This window comes from Anopheles merus, chromosome 2L, assembly GCF_017562075.2.
Source record: "Anopheles merus strain MAF chromosome 2L, AmerM5.1, whole genome shotgun sequence".
In the NCBI taxonomy this organism is placed as follows: Eukaryota; Metazoa; Arthropoda; class Insecta; order Diptera; family Culicidae; genus Anopheles; species Anopheles merus.
The window spans coordinates 42,941,969-42,966,760 of record NC_054083.1 but is presented as its reverse complement, the minus strand read 5'-3'; the positions used below and the strand labels follow the sequence as shown (position 1 = coordinate 42,966,760).

The 24,792-nt window shown below is 45.5% G+C and overlaps 1 protein-coding gene across 15 annotated transcripts in view; it reads right to left on the bottom strand.

Moving 5' to 3' along the window:
* The window catches only part of LOC121591672 (protein bric-a-brac 1-like), a 138,734-nt gene that overhangs the window by 82,371 nt on the left and 31,571 nt on the right, over nucleotides 1-24,792 (bottom strand). The window contains exon 3 of one of the 15 annotated variants that reach the window (XM_041912432.1): nucleotides 2,673-3,656. The exons of the other annotated variants lie outside the window; for them this stretch is intronic. Coding sequence (XP_041768366.1) covers nucleotides 3,597-3,656 — 60 coding nt within the window. The 3' untranslated portion in view covers nucleotides 2,673-3,596. Of the gene's footprint in view, nucleotides 1-2,672; nucleotides 3,657-24,792 lie in introns of those variants that run through there. 15 annotated transcript variants of the gene reach the window in all.

The following is a 24,792-nucleotide window of genomic DNA, read 5'->3' as shown; positions in this document are numbered from 1 at the left end:
TGTGTGTGTGTGTGTGTGTGTGTACATTCAGCTTGCAGCTCGTTGGTGGTGTGTTTTGTTTCTTCGCCGAACGGTTGTAATTCCAAGCGACTAAATGTCCAGAAAGTGTCGCCTCCCAGCAAGAGCGATAGAACGAATGAAAGAGAGAGAAGGAGAGAGTAACAGAAGAGACTGAATGGAGACGGCGGGACTTACACATATACGGGGTGGAAATGTTTTGAAATGTCCAACGTCGAACAGTGGAGCAAAGCGAAGGAAGCCATGATTTATGTCTTGTTCAACAGTTCGCGACGATGCGGCGTTGATAACCCGCCTTTCTGCGGGAGGAGGACAACTGTACAATGATTTGTGGGCTTTCGGGGCTTGCCATTATCCGGCTGACGTATGGTAATGAGGTTGAAGCGAATGTATGTAGCGTATTGTGCGATTTCTTTCGGCGGGCGGCGATAATGTAGGTCGCAACAAACGGAAGCAAGTTCGCAAATAAATGTCTGAATGTGCTGCAGGGAGCAAAAAAAAGGCAAAGATAAATGTCTGATAATTATAACGTTTGTTGGAATGTTTTCAAACCGATTCTTAATTTTTGATACGTTCAAATGCAAGAAGTTCTCAAAGTATGGAACATTTCGACTTAAAATTAAAAAAATTGTCGCGACTACACACCGAACACCCCCCGATACGCAATCAAACCGATGTGATGTTCTTTTTTCTTCTTCATTTCATCCGATTCAGACGTAAAAATCGATCCATGCACTCAACTCACAACGCCGGGGTGTGTGTGTGCGCGCAACAAAGTCAATTAAGCGAACCAGTCCTCAACATCGCGAATGACAACATGCTCGCGGAAATTCTATAACTGGACACAAACATTCAGGCGCCCTGTAGCGCTGTTCAAACACTCTCTCACTCTCCTCACGACTAGCGACTCTCCAAAGTCCCACCGACAGACCTTCACGACAACTCATCGAACCACGCGGGTGTATCCTCTTCGGCTTCGGGAAGAAGGCAGCCGTCGGGAAAATATATTCAATTCCGCTTGCGTGACACAACAACAAAAAAGCGCACACTCTGCCAATGAACGAAACAACCAAAAAAAAAAAACGCTCCAAACTATATCACATCTGTTCCGTCGTCGGTGCATCCGAAAGGGAAATTGCTCAGATCATGTACGCGCCAGCCAATTGGAGAAATTCATCCACTTCACCGTGGACCAACTGACCGGGATGATGGAGCGGAAGTTTCCGCACTGTCCCGGTGCGCGTTCCGGTTGCCGCTTTCCTTCGGACGCGAGAGGTGCGAACGGGTGATGCGACATCTGCATACAAAAAAAAAAAACGGAGGACGCAGAATGCACCCAGACGTCCGGCGACGTAATGCGATACCTGAAGCCCGGGAGTGGAGGAGGGTGGAGGAGGCAAAGGTATGGTGTATAAATTTCCTTCCATTTTTGCGAACCTACGTCACCGACGTGACGTCTATCTTTCGCCCAGAAACGGATGAAACGGTCCTTTATCCATCACGCAAAATATGACGATATACGGGCCCCGCTGGGTGCAGCCAGAACTTCCCGTCCAGGCCGTGTTGACAGACCGTTCATTCGGTCGCTTCCCCACGTTCACTCGTACCTCGGCAAATGGCCACTCAGGGGGGGATGATATTGCACTTGCACTAGCGCACATCGTTGCCGGTTCTTGCCGGGCCCTTGCTTCTTCGTGCTCGCTGCTGTACACCTGAGCATCCAGCACAGTGCCGGAAAGGTGCAATGGATAGGTGTAATTGTGTCTGTGCAAGAAAAATAGGCCTCTCCGTCCAGTGCGGGCCCGGGCCGGCGGACTGGCGGGAGTGTGTCCAAAGAGTGGAAAAAAGAATTCAGTAAATTGCTACAACACATCCCAAAGTCTGTCCCTCGGCGCCTATGCGTGATGACTATACCGAGTCCTGCTCGGCTCGGATGCAACACTTCAGGCAGCGGGCCTGCACAACTCGGCACAACGGGAACCTTCCCGTGCAGGTGGCGATGCACTGAGTGAGTAGTAGAGAAGAAGTGGGTCCACCAAAAAAAAAAAAAAACGTACTGCACATACGACGCCGGACACAGACACAGAAAACGATCACGATTGGCCGGACGGAACAGTCGGAATGATGATGCATCGAGTGAAATGCAGAAACTGACGAATTGTATGCATCCATCCAGCCCGCCAGTGGTGCGGGAGGGGAGTGTTGGGCCTTTCCCGATTGCAAGCGTCCGAGGACGAGTTCGTTTGCATCATCCGAGGTGGACGCTCTGGGATGAAGTTATCCTGAGCGCACAGACACATCCAGTGGTAGGTGCTGCACCAGACACACACTCCAAGAAGATGAGCCCTTGTGTGCGTGTACACCACCAATGGGCACGTCCCAAAAAGGATGGGCATGAATTTTGATGAAACTTGTCAACTGTTCGCTCCTCCGCCCCCCCCCCCTGCCCACGATGGTTTGTTTTTCCTTCGTTTCGAAACCGGCCCAAAAACCCTTCGAAAACCGTTTCGGAATGTGTGCGGGTCCGTCATCGTTCTCCGTTCGCCGATCGGACCTGCAAGAACGAGAACGCTTGCAGCGTAGTAGGTTTTAAAATTGAATTATATTTTATATATTTTATTTCCCGCTCCCGGGCTCCCGGGTTTTGGACAATTTTGCGTACCGCTCGATGCAACTCTGGTGACAGTTTGCTGTGTTTTCTGTGCGTCTATGTATATGTGTGCTTCTAATTTTGGTACACGTCGTAACGCATCGCTTCCGGTTGTGGTGGGATGTGCAGGGGACGCTTAATGTTAGCAGCCCAGTGCACCAGAGTGCACCAGAGTAACCGTCCGCAGTCGGAGTTTGCATTCGTCATTCGGTTACGTCTCGCATGTTCTTTGCTGTCTACACTCGTATAGTGGCCGCGTACATTCTTCGGCACGACTTGTTTTGAGACCGGACCCGGACAATCTCTCTCTCTCTCTCGCACACACACAATCAGTCACCCGAGAGCCCCAAACCCTTACCTCGAAGGGCACTTTGTTGGGCGGCCGGCGGGTGTTTTGAGACTACTAAGGGGCACCCTCCGTACAAGTGGTGTCAATTTTGACAAACGACCTAGCCCGGACCGGGGTTGGATGTTTTGGGAGATGTTGTTTCGGTGGAAGAAATAAATGGAACTTCACGTCTGTGTCTGCGTGTGCACGGGCTACATCCTGATGCAGTTTTGTGGGACAGTCGTAGTCGGCTCTCTAGGCAAAGGGACTGATAATTGCCATTGATTGTTGCAGAAGTAGTTACGGCAGCGGGAGCACCCGGGGTTTTTTGGTGGTGTGCCATTGTGATCGGCACTGCTACGCCGGTAGGAGTACGGGCGATAATATCGATGAATTTAATTATGGGTTATAGGTTTCGGGCCGTGCTGTCTCGCTCGGTTGGGAGGGAAATATCATTTTGAGCTGGCATTGGACTGGCAGGGGAATCATAAATCAGGATCCCTTTTTTCATGTGTAGAATGTTATATTTATTCCTACCATGGTTGTGGCAAGATGGGCGAAAGGACGGGACTGCTCCTGGTGGTTGAGCATAATTTCCTTTTAATATCTTACCGATCGTGTGCCATTTTGAAGCGATGTATGGTATGCATTGACACTCACCTGTAAGGAAAGGAAAAGGGATATAGATTCAGATTAATAAGTGTTTATTGTTTGCTAGTTTTTAATAAGAAATTAAGTAAGGTCTTTAGTAAGGGTATTGAAAGAAAGTCATTTATGAATGGATTTTTGAGTTAAAATCGATGGAGATGTTGCAGTCCTGCATTCATACTAAACTTAAAATCATGTACTAGAGTTTATTATCTCTCTGACTTTGTTGCCAGATATAGTGAACAATGTTCGAGTTCTTGAAAATCAATATTTCGTGTTTTCTCTCTTCTTCTGAGGGCTACCAATAGCATAATGTGACTTTTTACAAAAAAAACTGTAGATGGTACCTACGAAAAAATATGTTATTAAAAATAAATGCTCCAAATCAAAATCTTTGGAAAATGTATTATAAATTTAAAAACTCAATGCGATACAAAAAAAAAAACACCTGAATCAGTTTTACCCCTGTTTGCACCCCATTTTTTTAGCACAAAAATCCACGCTTGAAAGTCCCTGTCACCGTATCATTTGTTATGGTTGTTTCGCCAATGCTTGTTACAACATCAAACATTTCCATCATCAAAAAAAAACACCAAAATAACATCCATATACGTACATGCTCCGTTGTTAGAAGCAAGATTTTAATTCAAATTTCATATCCGTTTCGACTCTCCCCTGTAGCCTCTGACATGAGTCACAGCATCGTCAGCTTCTTGCTGCAGAGAATTGCTGCTGCTTATTGCACGAAATCATGATTCCCCAACCCAACACGTCCAGCATGAAGCTCATTTGCCGTACCAACGGTGTAACGTTCGTACAGCGATGCATGCGTCCTGTTTAGCAAACGACAGCACAGGCCAAGCGCACACACACACACACACACGCACGCAGTACACGCATTGGCTAACTCTCTCTCTCTCTTACGCCTTCGCTCGTTCAACCCGCGGCAGTAGACTGGTATAAAATTCGTAAAAATTAAAAACGCGATTTTCCACTTTCCACACAACGTTCCATGCGCCTCGCACCAACGGCCAATGGGTTGAAATGTTGTAACAAAAAAAAATAAAAAAAAACCAAGTCCCAATACCAAAGGAGTCACTCGTTCGACCGTTCCGCGTGCTGAGTGTTGCGTTTTGCGTTGGCTTTGATTCGGAACAGTCCTACCCGGAACAGTTTTCTTTCAACACAGAGCGGTGCTATAGGTACCTGCGATTTGACGGCGAACACACACGCGGAAGAGAAGGAGTTAAAGGCACTGCAAAAAAAAAAAAGGAAAATGCACCTCCAAAAATAAACAAAAGCATTACCATCAGGAGCTTGTAAATGCTTTTGGAGTAACATTTTCATTTTTTTTTTAGAAGGAATGGATTCGGCAGGATCATCTCATACGCGCCCGAAACTACATTGTACAGTCGGGAGCTGGGAAATAAACACACAACAACGGCCAATACGCTCCGCAGTACGCTTTGCTGTACCGTGGAGACGCCCGGTACCGACGCTTTCCCGTACGTTGGTGACTTTTTCTGAGGTGATCGGTTCGGTTTTTAGACTTGTGCTTTTTTTTTTGGTGTGATTTTGGTTGATACTGGCTGCTTGCAAAATTGTTTCGTTTTTGGTTTTGCTTTGGCACAGCGAACAGGGACGGGCATTAAGATGGCACTTCGTGGCGGGCGGGATTGTGGGAAGATTGTGGAACGCCGCCGATTGCCGTTGGCCACAGGCTGCGGATCGCGATAGAAAATAGAATCAAACACAACCGTACCGTACGGTCGTTGGAGGAGCAAAACGTTGTGTATCGTGTGTCCTGTCGTGCTGATTCGGCATCCACCGACGGTTTGCGGGAACCGGCTCCTTTGGCCGCGAGCGTTCCCTCGTACGCGTATTTTTGTGGCTCCTTTTTTCGGTATTTTGGCCGGGGGTTCGAACGGCGGAGCGAGCATTACAAACGCGCACGGTTACAACGTGCCTTGCCCTGTGTGATAAAACGAAAACAAAAAAAAAAAACACACGCAACCCTCTCACTCACGAAGAGCACACGACTTTGCGCCAAAAAATAAACTGTCCATTCCACTCAGCGTGCGGTAGAAAAAATCACGGTACAGCATAAGGGCCGGGCCAGTGGGCACTCGCGTGCGCGCCCACCAAACCCGTTCTCCGTTACCCCGAGCGCGCCGCCGTCCTCGAGGAAGGTGAAGGAAGGTGGATAGAAATTAAAAAGTGTTATGTGGGTGACAGGATTCGCTTTTCGCTCGGGTCTGTTTGCCCAAGCCATCCTTTGGGAGGGAGACGAAGCACCGTACGGGAGTGAAAGAGCGGGCAAGTGTATTCGTCCATGAATTCCTGCAGAGCCCCTTGCGTAGTAAGAGCGCAGCCACCTTTCAGTGCCCATAGTTTTTATTTCGTTTTACATGTCTCGAAGGCAGGGGAGGGGGAAACATTGAACACCCGCTGCTGCAATGTGGCCTGTTCGAGGCAATGGTTCCGGTGTTGCTGGGTAGACATGACCGGCCGTTGGCTGGGTTTTATTTGCAGCCTCCAGTTTGCCTACCGTTTTGCTGAACGGGAAAATTGAAACAACAATGTGGTCGATGACGTTCAGGGAGGCACACAGGAGCATGGTTTAGAAATCGACGATCGATTGCAGGTGTGATGCAAAATACATTCCATTTCTTAGCTGGGATGAGCAGAAAAATCTTTAAAATAGGTTTCGTTTTGCCTGTCTATGTGACGGAACAGGCGAGACAAAATCCGGTTCGAAGGACTAAAAGTAGCTTTTACGTCACTGCGATCGTAAACAACAATACATTGAATACAATACGTAATACGTATACAACAATTCATCAAAATGATTCTTTTTAATTAATATGTTTTATTAGTAAGTGTTATAAGTCTTGTAAATCTAAAAGAAAAGAAAATGAAATCAGATTGAGATCAAAATTAGCTAAATATTAGTAAAAAAATATGAAATAAGTCGTTGATTTTATCGTGAGGCTAAAACAATTTATTATGAAGTTTATCTTGATGGTTGGAAATAGGTACAAAATGTCCAGAAATTAAAATTATGGTCGCTTTTTATCTAAGATTTAGTCAAAATCATCAGAAATTGAATAAATTTTGCCTAAAGTACACTGGAAAACAAAACTAAACCAACAAACCTTGCTGCAGCATAATCTAAAAACGACAATGAGCAACACAACAACTTTTCCTGCTACTATCATCCCAATGAGCAAACCAGAGGTTGGTGCCATTTAAAAATTCACCAGCTACGCAAAAGTATAAGAACAACGAAAAACGAACCCATTTTGCCGAAAATATTTTCAACTCAAAATTGAAATGTTTCAATGGCGATAGTATGACGCTCTGCTCGAGGGGGGTACGTTCGCTGTTCCTCTTGTCATGTTTGTTTTTTTAGTTTTGTTGGTAATCCCCATCCCCACATGTAACCCATCGTCCGCATTAGAAACATTTCTGCAGCTCCGGAGCCGGTCGAAATCATCATCAGTCCACACCGACAGCGACAATTATCGGAGAAGGATGAATTTCTGTTTCTGTCGCGTGCGTTTAGCGAAAGGGAAGCGGGGAAAGATTCACGATACATCCCAATTTCGTCGGGGGGTTTTACTGGCCCCCTGTTAGCACGCCAGTACTCTTCGGGCGGGGGGGAAAAATGCTGTGGACCGCACAGGGCGCACACAGGCGACACACCAAAAAAGGGAAAACAAACAAATGCAATCGCTTTGGTTGGCTTTTTTTCATTTTTTGCTGGGACACGGTGCAATGGTTCTGTTCTTTCCGTTTCCTCCCGTTAATGCTCGATTTTCCGCGAACGCTCCAGACTCTCCCTGTCCAAATCAGCCAATGTGTGTGTGTGTGTGTGTATGCGGAGATTCATTTTATCTTCTATTGTCCGCGAGAGCGCCTGGTGCGGAAGATCCCGCGAATTCTCCGCCGAATGATATTTAATATAATATAACGGCTGGCAGGACGTGCGCGCAGGCAGCGCTCGTTTCATAACGAACTGCACAATGGGGAGATTTTCTATCGCCCGCGAGGAAAGGGTTGAGTAGTCGGAAGTATTCGAATTTTTTTTATCTATGAGCGGTGAAAAAAACGAAGAGAAATCACTCTTTATGTGTGTGTGTTCACCCTTCTCGTGTTTAAAAAAAATGCCCCACCGTTCGTTTGTGGATCTTTTCCTCATTGCATTTGCTTACATGCCCAAACCCACCTCCGCATAGTTCCTGGCCTGGCGTGTGGAGTGTGATGATGGGTAAAGACTCATCGGGAAATAGGCGAAGGGAAGGATATTTCCCGATTTTGTTGCGTTTTTTGGCAACTTTTTTTTGTGTTGTTTGGTTCCGTTGCTGCTGGAAGGGCCTCATTTCGCAACGCGCACGAGAGAACGGATCCATTTTTTAGACCCCATTTCACTCGCGTATCTATCTTCTGCTTCACTGCTGGTTGCGATTTTTCTGCACCAAATTTTGCCATTCCCTGTTCTATTTTGCACTCTTTGTATGTGTGTCTGTATGTGTGTGTGCGGGCAATCCTTTTGCGATATGCGAAATGCGGGACAGTGTAGTTGGAGGCTGCACTGCCTTGTTGCTTTATTTGGGCAAACGGTCGCAATGGCTTGCAAGGGAAAGGAACCGGGCTGCAAGGAACATGATCAAACCTGAAGGGACACATTGAAAGCTTGGGCAGGAAAAAAATATAGGAAAAGAGTTTATAGTCGGTGTGTGTGCAAGGGAGTGCATGGTACCGGAGCCCGCGTGTGTGTCTAGTCTCGTGCGATTCGGTTTGCGTTTTTGTTTTGCTTTTATTTTTTTGGCGGAGAATTGATGAGCAACTATAGATAGATGGATAGGCGTTTTTCTCCGCCAGGGCACCTTTCCGCACAGGATAATAGGTCGATGCGTCGTATCGAGGGGCTCAGGGCTGTATTTTTTCTTCTGTTTCTTGCTCGCTATTGCAAAACAACAGAAAAAGACAAACCCATCGCACTGAGCGAGCGCACACACCCACGCACACAAACCAGGTATTGCAGGGAAGTGAAATGAAACGGCCAGACTGGCGGATCGAAAAGAGAGTGCTGCAGGTTTTAGTTTTATTTGAAGCTGAGTCGCACCCCGGTACCTTTGCCGTAGGTTGCCAGTTGAGGATGGGATGAAAATTAATGTACGAGCAAATGAAAATTTTAAAACAAAAATGTTGTTTAGTGAAGTGAGAAACGAGGCGCGTTACGGGATGCAGCATTCGTGGCCAGAAAATCGATAATTTTGTTCCCTCAACAATACAGAAATGGTACGATGTATTCACAGGGTTGAGTGAATCCTTGGTTCAGTACGAAAAGAGCAGATTTAATTACTGAAGAGCAATACATACTTGTATTCATAGATTACTTGCTGCAGAGCTCGATATTTTAAACTTATTGGGACCCTTTACGATTCTAGTCAGCTTTTTGTATGGAGTTCGACAGTTGGAGGCTGAAATCATGTAAACACTCCATACAAAAACATACATAAAACTAACCTGCAATTTTGCAGTCAAGATTATTCTAGCCTCAAAGCTAGAATTAGATTCGAGAACCTGCTCGAAAAATGGCTAAACAAGGTGGTGTTTACATTTATCCCGAGGTGCATTAAAGAGATCTGGTGATGGAATCCAGAATCAAAGTGTATTTAGTTCAGGTGGTCTCATAGCATGTTTTTATAACGAAATTTGAACATAACTTTTTGACAGAACGGGTGAAAACTTTTGGTCAAACAATCTTTCTGGAGGCTTGGAAAATACACAAAAAACTCTTAAAATCTTCATTCAGAAACAGAAGCGATAAAAATTAGCCTGCTAAATTCATACACCTTGGGATAAGCCCACCAGTATATTATACTGACTTAGATAGCTGCTCGAAAACTGCTATACAATGCAAACAGCTGACAGGCTGAAATTTCAGCCTACCAACTTAAAACGGAAAGGGCCCCATTATCGATCTCTTTGCAAAATCTAATGTTGTCAAAGGGTTTTTATGAGATGAGGTTGTTTACGATAAAATACATGATCTAGCAGAACTGTTATTTGTACTTGTAAAGTTAAGTTAGAAACTTAGAAAGAAAGTAGGAAACGATGTACCTATCTTTCTAAGCAAAAATGCGTTTCAAAACTTAAAAAAATAATATCATCATTTAAAATTTTATAATTCTTCGCGGCTTAACTTTGCCGTCCCAATGAACTCATTTTGTAACTGCAATAGTTACTCGTATTTCCATTCGGCCGCCAGAATGATTCCAGAAATGCAGAAGGAGCTTCTTTATTACCAACAATCAAAGAATATGATGTAATATTATAAAACTCCACACAAATTGTGCGTGATGATGCCGTCAGCACCTAATCCCACCCTGAAATGCTCCAAGGATTCACACGATTCTGAACGGCAAAAAACATGCCCCGCGGCAATTAGAAAGCCCCCTTTGAGATTCACTTGCACTTCTTCTTGCACGGAAGCGATAAGTAAAGCAAAAGTGAGCGAATTTAAATTCAAACTCCACAAACTCGTCCACAAAAAATATACGAACGCTTGCAAACACATCATCAATTCGCTTCCCGGACAGGGGAAAGAGTGGAAGAAAAAATCCCCGACAGCCGTTTGCGCATTTCGGTAGCACGAAGTAAATTAATAAAAATGATAACCTACGGGCTTCTGGGTGCATTTTCACTGGAAAAAAAACCGAGGCTCCGGGGTCACTGTTACTGTGTATGTTGGAAGTATCGATATCAAGCATAATGATACCCGATCGGTTCGATCGCGCTTTGGTTCTGCAATGGTTCAACGAGAGAGAGAGAGAGGGAAAGAACGACAGAGACAGCGAGAAATGAGGCGCAAAATACTATCTCGCTGTATTATAATGATCAAGTGGTCGATCCCTTTTTCCCGAAACTTGTTGCCTGGAAGGGCAAACCACCGTTTGGCAATTTGCATACCGGGGTCCGGTGGTTAATCAATCTCAAGGTCAGCGATCTTGCATCTTTTTTTAAGTAAACCAGTCTCGAGAATTCTGGGCCATCTTGAGGCTGCTGCCGATCGACCCGACTGACAGACGCACAAAAAATCCCGAAAGATTTTCGCCAGAATCAGACAGGTCCTCTGGCGGCGTATCAGCCGGCGCAAACCGGCCTTCGATCGATAGGTAAATTACGTATAAGCACATAAACACTACCTTTGCACTTCCTCTCTGTGCTGGCTGGTTCTGCGGTAACGCATCTTAGAAGTGTGCAGCAACACAAAAAAGAACCGAGACACGGGCGGTTTGTTTGATTCCCAAAGGTCGAGAGTAAGAAAATGATACCTTCTTCTCTCTCCTCTGATTCCATTAACAGTCCTGGCACAAGATGATCGTTGCAACTGCGCTTGAAAAAACAAAACTCCAGTAGCTTTTGGGGTGCTGCTTTGTGTTTGCCTTCGGTCGCTGCAGACGTCGCCAGACGTCGCCGGCATGATCATGCTGTGGTGCAATAAAAAAAAAAACAGCACAACAGAGAAACACGAATCGATCGGTCGGTGGTGCATGCACCACGGAACGATCGGGGTGGATAATTTGCGTTATGCTGATGCGCGTAACAAATGATCCTGCGGTAGCGCACGTTAGAGAGGTGGGAAGCGTGATACATAGTAAGGTGTGGGCACACCGGCCAAGAAGTTGGTGGCTGTTTGATCGTACAACGTACGCGTAAAGATCGTTTACAATATCCAGCCCTACCACCGGGTGATGTAAAATTGTTGGCATCACTTTAACGTTGCTGCGCTCTTAAATGGCTCGATTATGCTGCGGTACTTTCGGTTGTAAATCTCTCCATGTCCCCCGCCCCCCAGGCCGGAAGACACGATTGCGGCTGCAATTCACGGGGGACTGCTGGTTCCACGTCGTAGCGCAAAAAAAAAAAAAAGAAAAGAACCAAACGTCACATTGCACATCGCCGTACAATACTATTTATGCTCGTCACTGTACCATAAATCTTCATCCGGGCCGATCCATTCACCGGGAAGGTTTTATCAACAAGGTAACCTTCCGTAGCGAAGCTGTGTGGAAAAAGAAGCGCCATTTAGTCACAACTTTCGTGGACGCTGCTGCTCCTAACGGATGGCATTAGAAATGGATATATCAAAACTGGTGGCATAAGTACTTGCGGCTACCGGGGGTACCGGTTTGTGGTGTGTTTTTATTATATTGAAACGTTGCTGTCTTGTAGGGGTTTTTTTTCAATATTTCAAGAAAACCTTCGCGAACGAAAAAAAAAAACAATTCACAAACTACTTTATCGTACTCTGTCTCAGATGGCCTGAGAGTTGCTGCCTCTAAACTAGTCCGTTCGCTTGCTCTCCGGGGCTCTCGGCTACGGTTGGGTGGTTGTGATTTATTTCTTTATTATTGTTTATGATCTTCTAGTGTTGCTGCTGCTGCTGCTGGGCTCCCTGGGGTGGAGTGGGGGAATTCTATTGCGGTGTACTATTTATTGGTGATGTTGTAACATCCCACCTTGTTGTTGTGGTTGGAAGTTTAACTTTGCGTGAAGGAAATACCCGATCGAGGGAAAATTTCTATTTTAACAGAAACCGAAGCAGCACTATTGAAATGGCAAAAACAGTTTAGTTTTACATTGGAATTGGTCGCTTCGTGTCTGAAACGTTGGGATCCTACAAACACCTTGAGCCTAATCTCTTGTTATCATATGGTTTAAACATGTTTTTGTAGAAGCATAGTGTCCTAGGCACAAAAGATTGAGATACGCAATCCAAGGTTTAACAGGTCAAAGGTTATTCTCTGCTGCATAAGAGAACGACAAAAGTTTTTGAAGTTCCAGGTATCTGAGCATTGTGGATTCTAAAGAACATGATTTTATTACAGAAAGTGGACTTATGTTTGCAAGATAAACTTCCTTTGAATCTTCATGTTTGAAGCTTCTCATAGAAACAACGCAATCAAATGGTGGGACACATTTTTGGAGTTGAAAATATCAATGATTTCGTAGTGTTTTAGACATTTTAATTGGAAGAATTCATGTTGGTGCCATAATGCCATTAAATAGGACATTCAATAGGTCTAGAGATTACATGTAATTGATGTAACAAAATGTGTAAAAATATTAAAAAAAAAAACTAAGAATTTTTAAGAATCTCTTGTACAATGTTGCACTGGTACCCTCCCTCAAAGAGCTATTATGCTCTCTATATGACTCCAAAGCATTGACTAAAATGCCAAACATTGTACCATTTGCTGTTGATTGCTTCCTTACATTTCCTCACTCCAACACGCTGAACCCACGGAACGAAGCCCTGCACCAGTAGCGGTCAATTTTTGCACCCATTTACTGCGTTCCATCATCAGCAGCAGAAGGAGCAGGAGCAAAAGGGGTAGCTACCATGTCAGGTTTTCCCCTTTATGCTGTGGTCAATTGTGTTCTTTGGCTGTGCATTGTTTTCCAGTCACTCAACTAATCGACTATCGTGGCCGTATACCGCGGCGACTGACTGTAATGTGTGCGTGCACGTGTGTGTGTGTATGTTGCACAAAAACAGCATACCCAACATATGCTGCCGGTTCAACTTCCGCAATGTTGCGAACCGTGCTATTGTGCTATCCGCCTTCTTAGCAACAGTTCGGCCCCATATGTGTGTGTGTGTTTACGTACTATTTTCGCATACTTCAATGCGTTCGCGAAGCCCGTGCGGGGAAGAGAGAGGGAGAGAGGTGGAACAAAAAACGATTTCCGCAAAACAATAATAATGCCCCCGGTCACTGTGGATGTGGATGATGAGTATGGAAACAGTACCGAATGCAGTTGAAACATGTATTCAAATTTATAATAACAATAAACATTAGCAAATATTTATTTACGATCGGCTGCCCGTGGGCGAAGCGAGCCCCACTCCACCAGGCACGGTTACGGTGGCTGTGGCAAAATGTTGGTTTTAGATTTTATGCAACTTCTTTTCCCGCATTCACCGCCACTCGTACCGACGCACTGGACAAAACGCGAGTGCTCGCGCGCGGCCGCCTATTCGGGTGCATCTTTTACCGGCCAGTTCAAGAGGGCCACTTGGGAAGGTTTCCACCGGTTCGCAGCATTCCTTTGCGGCGCGCACGGAACGGTTTTGTGGTTCTAGAAATCGATCTTCACTTCCTCATCGGCCACAGTAATAGGCCGCGTGGAATGTGCCGCATAAAATTCGCAACATAATTTCCATCAACCATCGAGCGCGGGCGCACGCACTGTGCAGGTTTGTGCGCGTGGTTTGCGGCCTGTGTGTGTTTTGACTGGGCACGTCAATCATACCGCTCCGCCCCTTCCCAATTACGGCCAGTCCCGTCTTGGGAGCAGCTTTGTTTGGATTTAATTTTTGTACGATTCGGGCGCGCGAGTTCAGCCTCTCAGATCGTTGATCCAGTGCCGAGTCGAAATAACAAATATTAAATTACATACACTCGAACCGAATGCGGAGGGCGGTGCACAAACAGCTCGAATCGGGGCAATGGGCAAACACACGGACTCGAGTCGTGCCAAAACAGTTACACGTGTGCGTGCCAAGGCACCGAGGAAGTGTAGGCACATATGCGCAGGAATAAGGCCATGTTTGGTGTAATAATGAAGCCGAAAAGAAGCTTCACACATGTCCTGGTTTTGGGAATTTTAGAACAGATGTAATTATCGGGCTGACGAGTGGCTTCAATGGGCGGAATTAACATTGCATGTCAATTCATATTGCAACCAGGAAATGATGGAACTGGAAGAAGCCGATCAGTCTCTTTCTAGAACAATGAAATACCTCCAATGTGTGACATAGGTATTCTTCTGGCAGACAATTTAGTAACTCCCAAAAGTAAGTCGGCCAGATTTTGGGAGCCTGTTTTTAAGGCCACATCCAATCCTGTGCATCTTTCCGAATGTGCAAATGTGTTTTGCATACAAACACACACTCTCCAAACTGCACCTGGCACCCGCTATCCTCCTCCCACCCCATCCCCACTTTTTTCTATACATTTAAAAAAGGCCCCTTCCTTTGGAAAAAGACAAACTTCACAATAAAATATTTAAAACAGGCACATCCTACGAGCAAACAAGCATCCTAATTCGTTCACCACCAACACCACCCTGCTGCACTGCATCCAAACCTTTTGTGCGTGTGTGTGTGTGTGTGTGTTGACCTCTTTCACCGGTGTGTAGTAGGCTTTGGTCGCTGCGTTTCTGGGGCTGCGTACGGTGTGTATATACCTTTCGGTTACGGTACGCTTTGCCCATCAATTATGCAAAATGCAATTTCAAAAACGTAATGATAAAACTTCTCCACCCGAGATGTTTGTGTGCATGTGTGTGTGTGTGTATCTGAGAGTGGAGTTGGCTTGGAAGTGCACTGTTCTCCTCCCAAGAGGGGTCCACCCCGCTTTCCAAAAGGTGCGTACCGATATGTTGGTTGGTGTTTGGGCTGAAAAACAAACGAAACACGGAAAGATGGGACGGAAAAGTGCATCCGACGGCAACGAGCACAGGTCGATTGGTGAAAAAGTATTACACCGGATGTCGGGTGAAAGATATGTCACGATGGGGCAGGCTGCACTCAATGCTTCTGTTGGTGTGTCTGTGCGTTCATTTGGATGGAAAATCTAATTCCGATCGTCGTTGCACCGCCAACCAAACTCGGATGAAGCAGTTTGTTGCATGCGTGTGTGTGTGTGTGTTTGAGCATAATTTCTGTCCATCGCTATGTAACACACCATCAACACTACGGGGCCGGACGTTTACTATCGTCCACCGGGGGATTGCGAGCCAAGAGCCAGGAGTCGGCCCGACTCTGCCACGGTTGCCCTGTCTTACACGGTTTTCGCGCACTCGAAAAAGGGCCCCGAGAAGGGGAACGCTTTTTTGGAGCGCACAAGAAAACCGAACGATGAAAACGTTGTTAGCAATTTTATGCATTATTAGCCATCACGGGATACGGGATGGGATGCAGCGCGAACGGCCGGTTCCGAAAGAGGGTGGAACGATCCGAGGCGATCGTGGTGGACACCGTGGCGCGCATTTTACACTTTCGAGCACTTGCGAACGATACGCGTGGGAGTTGATGGGTGGGTGTAATTTGGCACACAATGTGACTATTTCTCTCGTTCTCTCTCTCTCTCTCTCTCTGGATCGGTGTCTCGTTCTAGGTTTCTCGCAGCTCTTTCCATCGTAAAGGTGCGTAACAGGTGAGAACAGTTGATCTGTCCGATGTAATTGGTTGGAAATGAACTAAAATATGATAATCAAATGTAGAGCGGCTGGATGCATGATGAGCTTATGAATAGTTTGTTTGCTGTTTGTGGTCTATCAATTGTATGGAAAACTTACAACTAGACACAGTTTGTATACTTTTATATCAAAAGCAAAATGTATTATTTTCAATGTTTAAAACAAAGCGTCGATTTGTGACATTTATTTCCACAATTCTTCGTGATGTTTAATCCAAATAAAATCATTCAAAATTTAAACATCATAAGCATAATAAAACACACTCAAACGCCAATAATGTTTTCACAGCATAGCTCAAATACATTGTGTACGTGTGGCTGAAATTTGCTCTCGCAAAAACGCAGCCAACATTGCGCGTCTAATTTTCCCATCGCAATGCGCTCCAAAAACGACAAAGTAAATGAGGTGGAAATGAATGTTTATACCCTCCCCCATTTGCCCACTCAAACACGTGCTGTGTCCGTGAATGGGTGTCCGTGTGGCCACTTTAGACCCGAAATGCATTCCGGAACTCAATGACTCTCTCTCTCTCTTGCGCCCCCGGGGCTCATCATCTTCGTCACTCTTCTTCGCGATCGCGACGATTCAAGCGCAATGCACATTGCAGCAGGTCCGTGTAGCCGTAGCCGGGCTCCTAGACCGTACCGGCCATCCGCCGTCATGTTTCGGCCCCAATCGCAAGGGTAGCACTAGCAACTAGTATTAGCGAAAGAGGAACAGTGGACGGAGGGAGCGTTTTGTGAGGAAAAACGGGGACACTCTCGGGTTTGCATCACTTTGATGATTTGCGCACCTTTCCGATGACAGAGGACCGGTCTATGCAGTACGGAACGTTGCCTACAACAGTGCCGCCACAGCGCAGAGCGAATTTAGCGAAACGCACGCAAACGTCCTTTGCGGCCCGGGTTTTGGCTCGGACAGAGGGAAAAACGAAACATAAATCTAAATGAAGTTCCCGTCCGTCATCTGATGTTCTAATAAATAAGAAATCAACTGCCCTACAAGGGCTAGCTGTCTAGTGTGGCGCTCGGGTTTTTGGACATTTTTATGTTCCTCTCCGAACCACACAAGAATGAGAAAAGGACCACCAAAGCGCTGCTGCGAGCTCTAAGCAGCAGTAGCATACACAAAAAAAGAAGAGCCTCCACCGGTAACAAGCCATCATCATTCCGATCAAAACCCGATGCGTCAATGTGTCCGATGCGTCGCAATTTCAGCAGTGCGGCCTCTACATTAGGAGTGCATTTTCGCGTGCCCGTGACGATCGCGACAAATTGGGAGGACGGTCGCCTTTCACGCACCGGTGCCATTGTCATTGAGTTGGACCACACACCGGTGGGTACGAAATTTTAATCAAACTATTCTAATTATCTATTTATCGATGCACCGCCCCGTACGGGGCAGGTACGTTGCTTGCTTGCTTGCTGATGCACTCGGGAAGGTGAAATTTCCCAACCCGACATCCAGGCTCATTTTCTTCGTCCCGAAAACTTCACCAATGAAACGGCTGTCGCAATCGCGCCGTACTCCGGAAAGAATGAAGTTATAAATTTTCAATAAAGAGAGAGAGAGAGAGAGAGAGACAGAGCTCCGGAGAGCAGTTCGTTTGAGACGATGCAACGGAAAGGTGTTGGAAAATGTGACAATGAAGAGATCACTAATAAACTTTAGGCATTGCTCGTTTTCCCTCAACTCGGTTCGATTATTCGCGCCAAGGGTGTGACAATACGTGTTCCATTTTTTGTTATACATAATTAAATTAATAGAAATGCCAATAAATACTATCCCACTTTTTGAACATCAACCTCTTCTCTCCAAAAGATCATTAACCCTAATTTGGAACCAAAAAGTAAATACAATCAGTTGGGAGCGCTACCCCCAGCATGATGTACAGCGATCCATTTTCCATCACTTTGTTTTACTCTGTGTGTGTGTTTTTTCCCCCATTTCGAACCCGTCACAACAACCTTCACCTTCTTGCTCTTCGCACGACTTGCGTTCTTTTACGTTTCGTCTTTCGTCGGTCCAGCCTTTTATGAGAATCTTCTTCAGTCTATCCCCGTGAGCAGCAGTAGCAGTGGCGAAACATTTCAATCGCACACCAACGACACAGCAGTTGGTGCCGTGTTTGCTTTGCTTATAGTTTTTCCCCGTTCCTTGTCCGGCTGCCGAAGCGAAGGAGGAACCAGCTGCATCCCACCCCCGGCCCGGTTCGACGATGATTGTGATAAATTAATTCCGGATGATATAAATTAAACAAATAATTAATTTCTGTCTTGAGCCCTGTGTGGAGTCACACAGCTGGCCGTTGGTCGTTGGAGGGCCGTGGGGCCGATTTTATGTGAGTGTCGTTGAGCCAAAGTGCCCTTTCGTGTCTGTGTGTGTTTGTGTTACTTTAAACTATCGCACGCTAATGGGGAGGAGGCGTGCTGTGGGAGTGGGAAACAGTGAGAAGCAGAAGTGCAGTTTGATGGATGGATGGATGGATCGAGTAAAAATGTGTTCGGTGGCCGGGTTGGAAATGGGAATTAGCATGAATGCAGTGGGTGGGTGAACCTTATCGTAAGCGTGGATTCAAATTGATTGAAGACACAGACAAAACCGTGTCGTTGCGCCCGTTGAACAAAATTGTTTCCAATTTAGGCAACAAGGCGGCAATGAAGAGCGACCGTGTGATATGAGTAAAGAGAGTTCGTGTTTTAGCACCTTCTTTATTTGGGGAGAACTTTTATGTATGATCCAATGATAATCGTATAACCAAATAGAGAAAAATCATCACAGTGATGGAGCTAAAACGTTACATTCTAGCGTTACGTTACGCGTTACGAAACAAAACTCCCCACCACATGGCATTTCCGACCCTGTTTTTCTATCAGAAGAAACATCCCATTCCTGCCTACGTTGCATCATGCAACACACCGGGGAATGCACACCGCGCCAACCGTTCCTTTTCCCCTTCACCCCACCCTTCCCTTGTGCAGTAGGTGTAATTGCAGCCCTTTTGTTGCTGCGCTGCAGTTTATAATGAGTATAGACGGGAAGGGCATAGTAGTGGAAAAAAAACGGCACAAACTAACCAGTGGAATGTAATTTTGTAACGAAGCACAATCGGCACTGGGAGCCACAAAAGGGTTGTGCCCTTTTGCAGTGTGTGTGCGCGCACCTTTCGTTATTATTAGCGCATTTTACTGTGATGGCAAACCGTGGGGGCTGCTGGTAATGGCTTTCGTGGGCTCGCTCGCACCGCGGAAGGTTAGCGCGAATAGTTTGGACCGATAATCGGCGGGAGGGCAAACCTGCGGGAGGAGCTATTCGCGTTTGGTACGGGAGAAAGGGCAGGCAAGTATTTCGTTAGTTTCAGTGGAATCCATTCAGCTTTACTAATCAATCGTAGGCATTTTGGTGGAAGGAAGTTAAAAACATCCCCTGAAGGGAGGGGTTTGAATTGCTAGAGCTTGTAAGAAACAAAATATAATTCCATTTAAAACAACCAATTATACGAGTAATAAATATATTTACAAGCTTTTAATTAAAAATAATAACTGTAAAAAATGTTTGCGATAGCATCTCAGATGTATTATTCACGCTGCACACATATAAAAAACAAAGTTATTTAATTATTTTCTATGGTATTTGAGTTGCTATGGTAATGAGACGTTTGCAATCCAAATGTAACGAGCCTCGGAAAGGATTTTAGTTGAATTCCTAATAATTGCTGCATAATTTCATTTCCAACAATACGATTCGATTGATTATAATGTTGTAGTCGTATGTTAGATGAGCTCGATGATATCGCAAAAGGCAATAAAAATGTTTACATTTGCGTGTTTGTTGCGCTTTGTGTTTTGTTTTCTGCATGGCGTATAACAGAAAGCTCCAGTGACGTTATCAATCGTTAGATTATGCGTGATTGAAATGAGTTTAAGAAAAAAAAATATCTTCCAGTCACTTTTGATCGTTATTTATAAATTCATGACAGAGATACGAGCATTAAACGAAAAAATATAGATAAAAACGCCTGAATGGTCCCGACTAATACAGTTCCCTAAATCCAACTAGATCCAACTAGATGTGATATCAACTGGAAATCGCATTCAAAATGAGTAAGATACGATTTTTCTATTAGGAAAATATTTTCAAACTCGATTCTTTGTTTGTAAAAGCCTAACTATACACTACTGGCAATGTGAAGCCTATTATGAATATCCGAACTCTAACTCAGGTATGCCACTTCAACGCCTTTTCAAATGTCTAAAAGCGAAGCATTCAGCGAATCTCACCACAAACCCTTTCATCCAACAAAGGGGAAATGTTAGCAAATGCACGAATTTACGATCCACGAACAGAAAATGAAACTGACCCGGCACATGCACCGGAAGATGCACTTTTATAATGCACAACCTCCTTGCGAAATATGCTCGCAGATTCCATATGGCGTTTTGGGGTGAATAGACCCAGCAACAACGGAGAGGGCAAAAAAATGTTTTACAAACATTTAACATCTGCACACTGATGGGCATCATGTCTGGTTGAGTTAGCTCCTCCACATACAGACACACACACACACACACCAGAAGGAAGCGGCTCGCTCGGGCTCATAGAAACTACTGGTGATGAATTCTTCCACGATCCCTGCTTCTAGCGCCCACTACAACCATAGCTCGCTAGTCCTGGCTGCTGTAAATAAGGAGCGTGATGACCAAGTTGGCCCCTGCGATGTGACGACAACGTCTCGTCGATGAGGATGAGCCAGCCTGATGATGCAGCCATGAGGCTGCGAGGACGAGCGAACGAACAGTACAGAACCGTAACTCTCATCCCACGCACGCACTCCCGCACAAAAAACCTCCCAACCCAACCGTGCCAAACAGCAAGATAAACCCATGGTGCATAGAATACAGCCAGCAGAAACCAAACGGTGAAGGGCCGGTTTTGCCCGGCTGCAGAATGCTGGTAAAATGCAGCTACAAGACCAGTGCGCTGTGCTGTGCCTACGACCGCCAAACAACGCCCGGCAGCGCCACCGTCCGGAGATGTATATTGCATCAAAACACGGGCGTGTTTTATAACTCCTAAATGTGCAAATTTATAATTCCATGTTTATTTAAAACAAAATAAATCCTCCCCAGAGCCGTGCTCCTAACAACAGCCCAAAACTGAGTCGCGTCTATGCGTGTTGTGGTGCTTCAGACGGTCGGATCAGTAGCTGTCCTTTTGTTGGGTGCCATGGGCACCGCTGGTTACGAGAAGAATTAGATGATCCTTGTCCGAATGGGCGCCCGAAAGCCTTTTTGGAGAGAATGGAGAATGCCAAGCTTTCTGGCAAGCAAACGGCCTACGGTGAGCACCCTTCGAGCGGTTCGATAACGAATCGAGCGATCTATGGGTGGGAGTGGGAAGAAAGGACACCGAGGGGCCGGTCCTATACATTGAGTGGGTTCACCGGCTGAATGCACTCTCACACACACAATATTCGGCTGAAGGATATTGAATCAAATTCGTCATCAAATAATCATGCGACGAATAGAAATAGAATGCAGCAGTGCCTACGATGTTACGAACCGATAGCCTCTGCCGCCGCCCCAAAAACCTATCCACTACGCTCTCTCTCTCTCTCTCTCTCCCTTTTTCATTTACACAGGCACCGTTACCGACCTGTCTAAAAAGGCTTCAATTCCAAACAAGCACATGTTTGACGACGACACCCCGGGGGAGTTTTTGGTGTGGGGGAAAGTTGGCACAAAAACGTCCGAAATTTCTCCGGCCTCTGTTGTCTTGCTGCAGCGCCCGGAAGCGTTTGGAACGCATGAAGAGAGAGAGAGAGAGATAGAGACAGAGCATGGTAGATGACGATGATGGTTGATGGTCACCCTGCTCCTCCTCCACAAAGGGGGGAAAATCTACATTCGTTCGCGATCATCATGAATAGTTACATTAATCTTTTGTTTCCCCGGGAGTATGCGTACAGCAGCCACTACATACGCAGCTGTGATGAGTGGTACAACTCTTGTGGCGTATCCTTTTCATCGAGCGTTGTGTTTGGGGGTACAGTTTTCTCGAATATTTTGTAAGCAGCATCAAGGGCACTGACAGCACGTTTGTGTTCCACGAGTTGATGCATTTAGATACATCAAGAGGTGCATAACGATGCGGATAGGAGGCGATACGAGGTTGTACTTTGAAATTGTGTGGAATTATGTACAGATGCAATATCCCATACTACCTTGGAAGTCTTATTTTTTAAACTAATTGCTCTTGTATCATACATTATATTTACAACTTGTTAACAGACAATCCATTTTATTGAAATTATCAGCTCTCAGGCTTTCTGCAGGACATTAAAACATGTCAAGATTGCTCCTATACCGTATGTCCAGGCCCTTTTCGTTTGCATTCTATCAAATCACATTTTCATCTCATGTTTCCAGATTTCATCTGCATTTTTTTCCCCTCCACGCCCCCGGGTTTTTTGGAGTGTGCTCATCAGTGTGCCATCTTCACCGCGTGCTCATCTGCGTGCGTGGAAGCTCTAGCGGTCCGCGAGATTTTGCACCAGAAATCTAAATTGGATGACGAAAATCTAAAATTCAATCTCATTAAATTTGCAACAGGCCGGACGACTCCACTCCGTCCGTAGAGTCCGTTCGTGCCTTTGCTTTCTTCGCGGCGGTGACGGTGGTACAGAGGGGTCGGGTGCTGCAAACTGCACCAGATGGTGCTCACTTGATGTGATGTACGAGAATTCGGGCCACCGAAAAAAAAAAAGACCTCCTCCCCTCCTGCAGCGAGCGTGCTCCACGGTCGAGATTCACTTGCACGCGAAAACAATCACGGCTCGCTCGGTATCGGGGCGCGAATTGCGTACCGAATCGCCGGAATCTAACCAACGAAGGACGGAGTGGGATCCTCGAACTGGCAGTGGGAGTATGGCATATCCAAAAGTGCCCGCAGGCGTTACGCACATCATGCGAACTGAGACAAGGAACGTACGGTGAGCAACAGCACACACACAAAAAAAAAGCGGACCAAATAGCACGGAAGCTAGGGCCGTCTCTAATTTTGTGCTTTGTGGTGGCCGGTTGGCTATTGTGTTTTAGGCTTGTTTGGTACGGGGAGGGAGGCATACACAAACGGGAAGAAATGTGCACACAGCAGACTTTCGCTTTGGACCGCGGCAGGACCAACCAGGAGCAAGGTTTGATCGTTTGCTTCTCTGGCGTTTGGGGTTGCACAAGTGCGAAATGCGTTGAAGATGCGCACCAAAAGAACCACAGTCAGCAACAGCAACCGCGCACAGAAATGGTGTTTCAGGGTGGGCTTTTTTTAGCTGCAGCACAAAATATGAAAAACAAAAGTCCTTTTGACTTTTAAGTTGACTAAGGTAAGTTAACCCTGAAATGGCGAAAATCTAACATTTTCATCAATATAGTCAAACAAGAGTGATGGGGATTTCTGGGAGAAGCTAATGAAAATTCCATTTCTTTCTGACGTCATTTTAGGATGGAATTTATCACCACCCACACTACCTCAAGACTGCTTGGAAGCATTGGAAAAAATTCCCGAACTGCTCTAGGTGCTCTTTGATGCATTTGCATAAATATTTCACCCCCAGCTCAAATCGCCCGTACACTGGCGCGGTGAAATAAAGCCAAGCTCCAATGCTCTAAATAACCAATCCAACAAGAACCATCGATCGTGTTGCCCGCTGCAAAAACGCCCCATTCGCTGGAGATGCACAACAACACACGTGTGTGCGGCCGTATGCAATCGCGGCGATGCTCGCGTATCCAGACGCATCATCGATTCTCATCATCACCGATGGTGAGACGAGTCTGCGAACTAGCTCTCCTAGTATGTTCGTACCGAAGTCGTAACGTCGTACCTTCTTCCCGCTGTTTATACCGCATCGTGTCCAGCGCTTTGCGGTACAGCAACGGTACGGTGTGGTACGTGTTTTCCCGGTAAGCAAATGCCCCATGCCCACCCGTACTTGTCAGGGTAATTTATCCGATACGATGTAATGTAAAGCTGCTCTAAAACAACCGCCAAAAATACCTTTTACATTCCCTTTTCTTTTTGTATGTGAACTTCGGTGAACGTGCGTACGGGTTTGATTTCAAAAAAGCGAAACCATCCCTTCACTTATTCATAAACCGGGTGGAAGAAATGCGATTCACTGGAATGTGTGAATCTTTTTCGAAATGAATAGCACTTTGGATGCTTTTCGTTTTGAACCGTCAATCTTTTCGCTATCATAACTGTACGGACATGCCTATTGGAATGCTACAGAACGAGGTAGATTTGAATGTTGATTGAATGTACATCTATCTGCACATGTTGAATTGTCGTTTTTTTGCAGACAAATCTCATTTATTGGTAACTCTTGTTCAGGTCAACAGGAAAGCTATTGGGATTCGTTAAGTTTCGTTCAATTTATGTTTGATCTTTGACCTCTGAACTCGTTTATAAAGACTTTTAGTATTTGTTATAAAACTTAAATTTTCATATTCCTCTAATCTTAAGTATACAACTAGTGTATTTTAAAGCTTTATGAAAACTAACGCATTTGATCAAATATAAAATGGGTTTTCATCCGTATCCAGCGCCTCTTCATCCGTATCCAACTATCAAAGAAATAATCAAAGCCTTTCCTGCGAGCTACAAAATCTTCAAACGAACCATAAAACGCCGAACGCAGCGAATTCTCCTGCTGCAGTATTGTCCCTAACCACAACCGATACAGCGCCCTTTTTCCATTCGCACCAATACTAAAACAAAAACAAGAAGCACAAAAAAAAAAAAACGCACCCAACACCGATTAGTTCGCGTACATCCGAAATTTCAAAAGAATGGACCAATTTTCTAAACC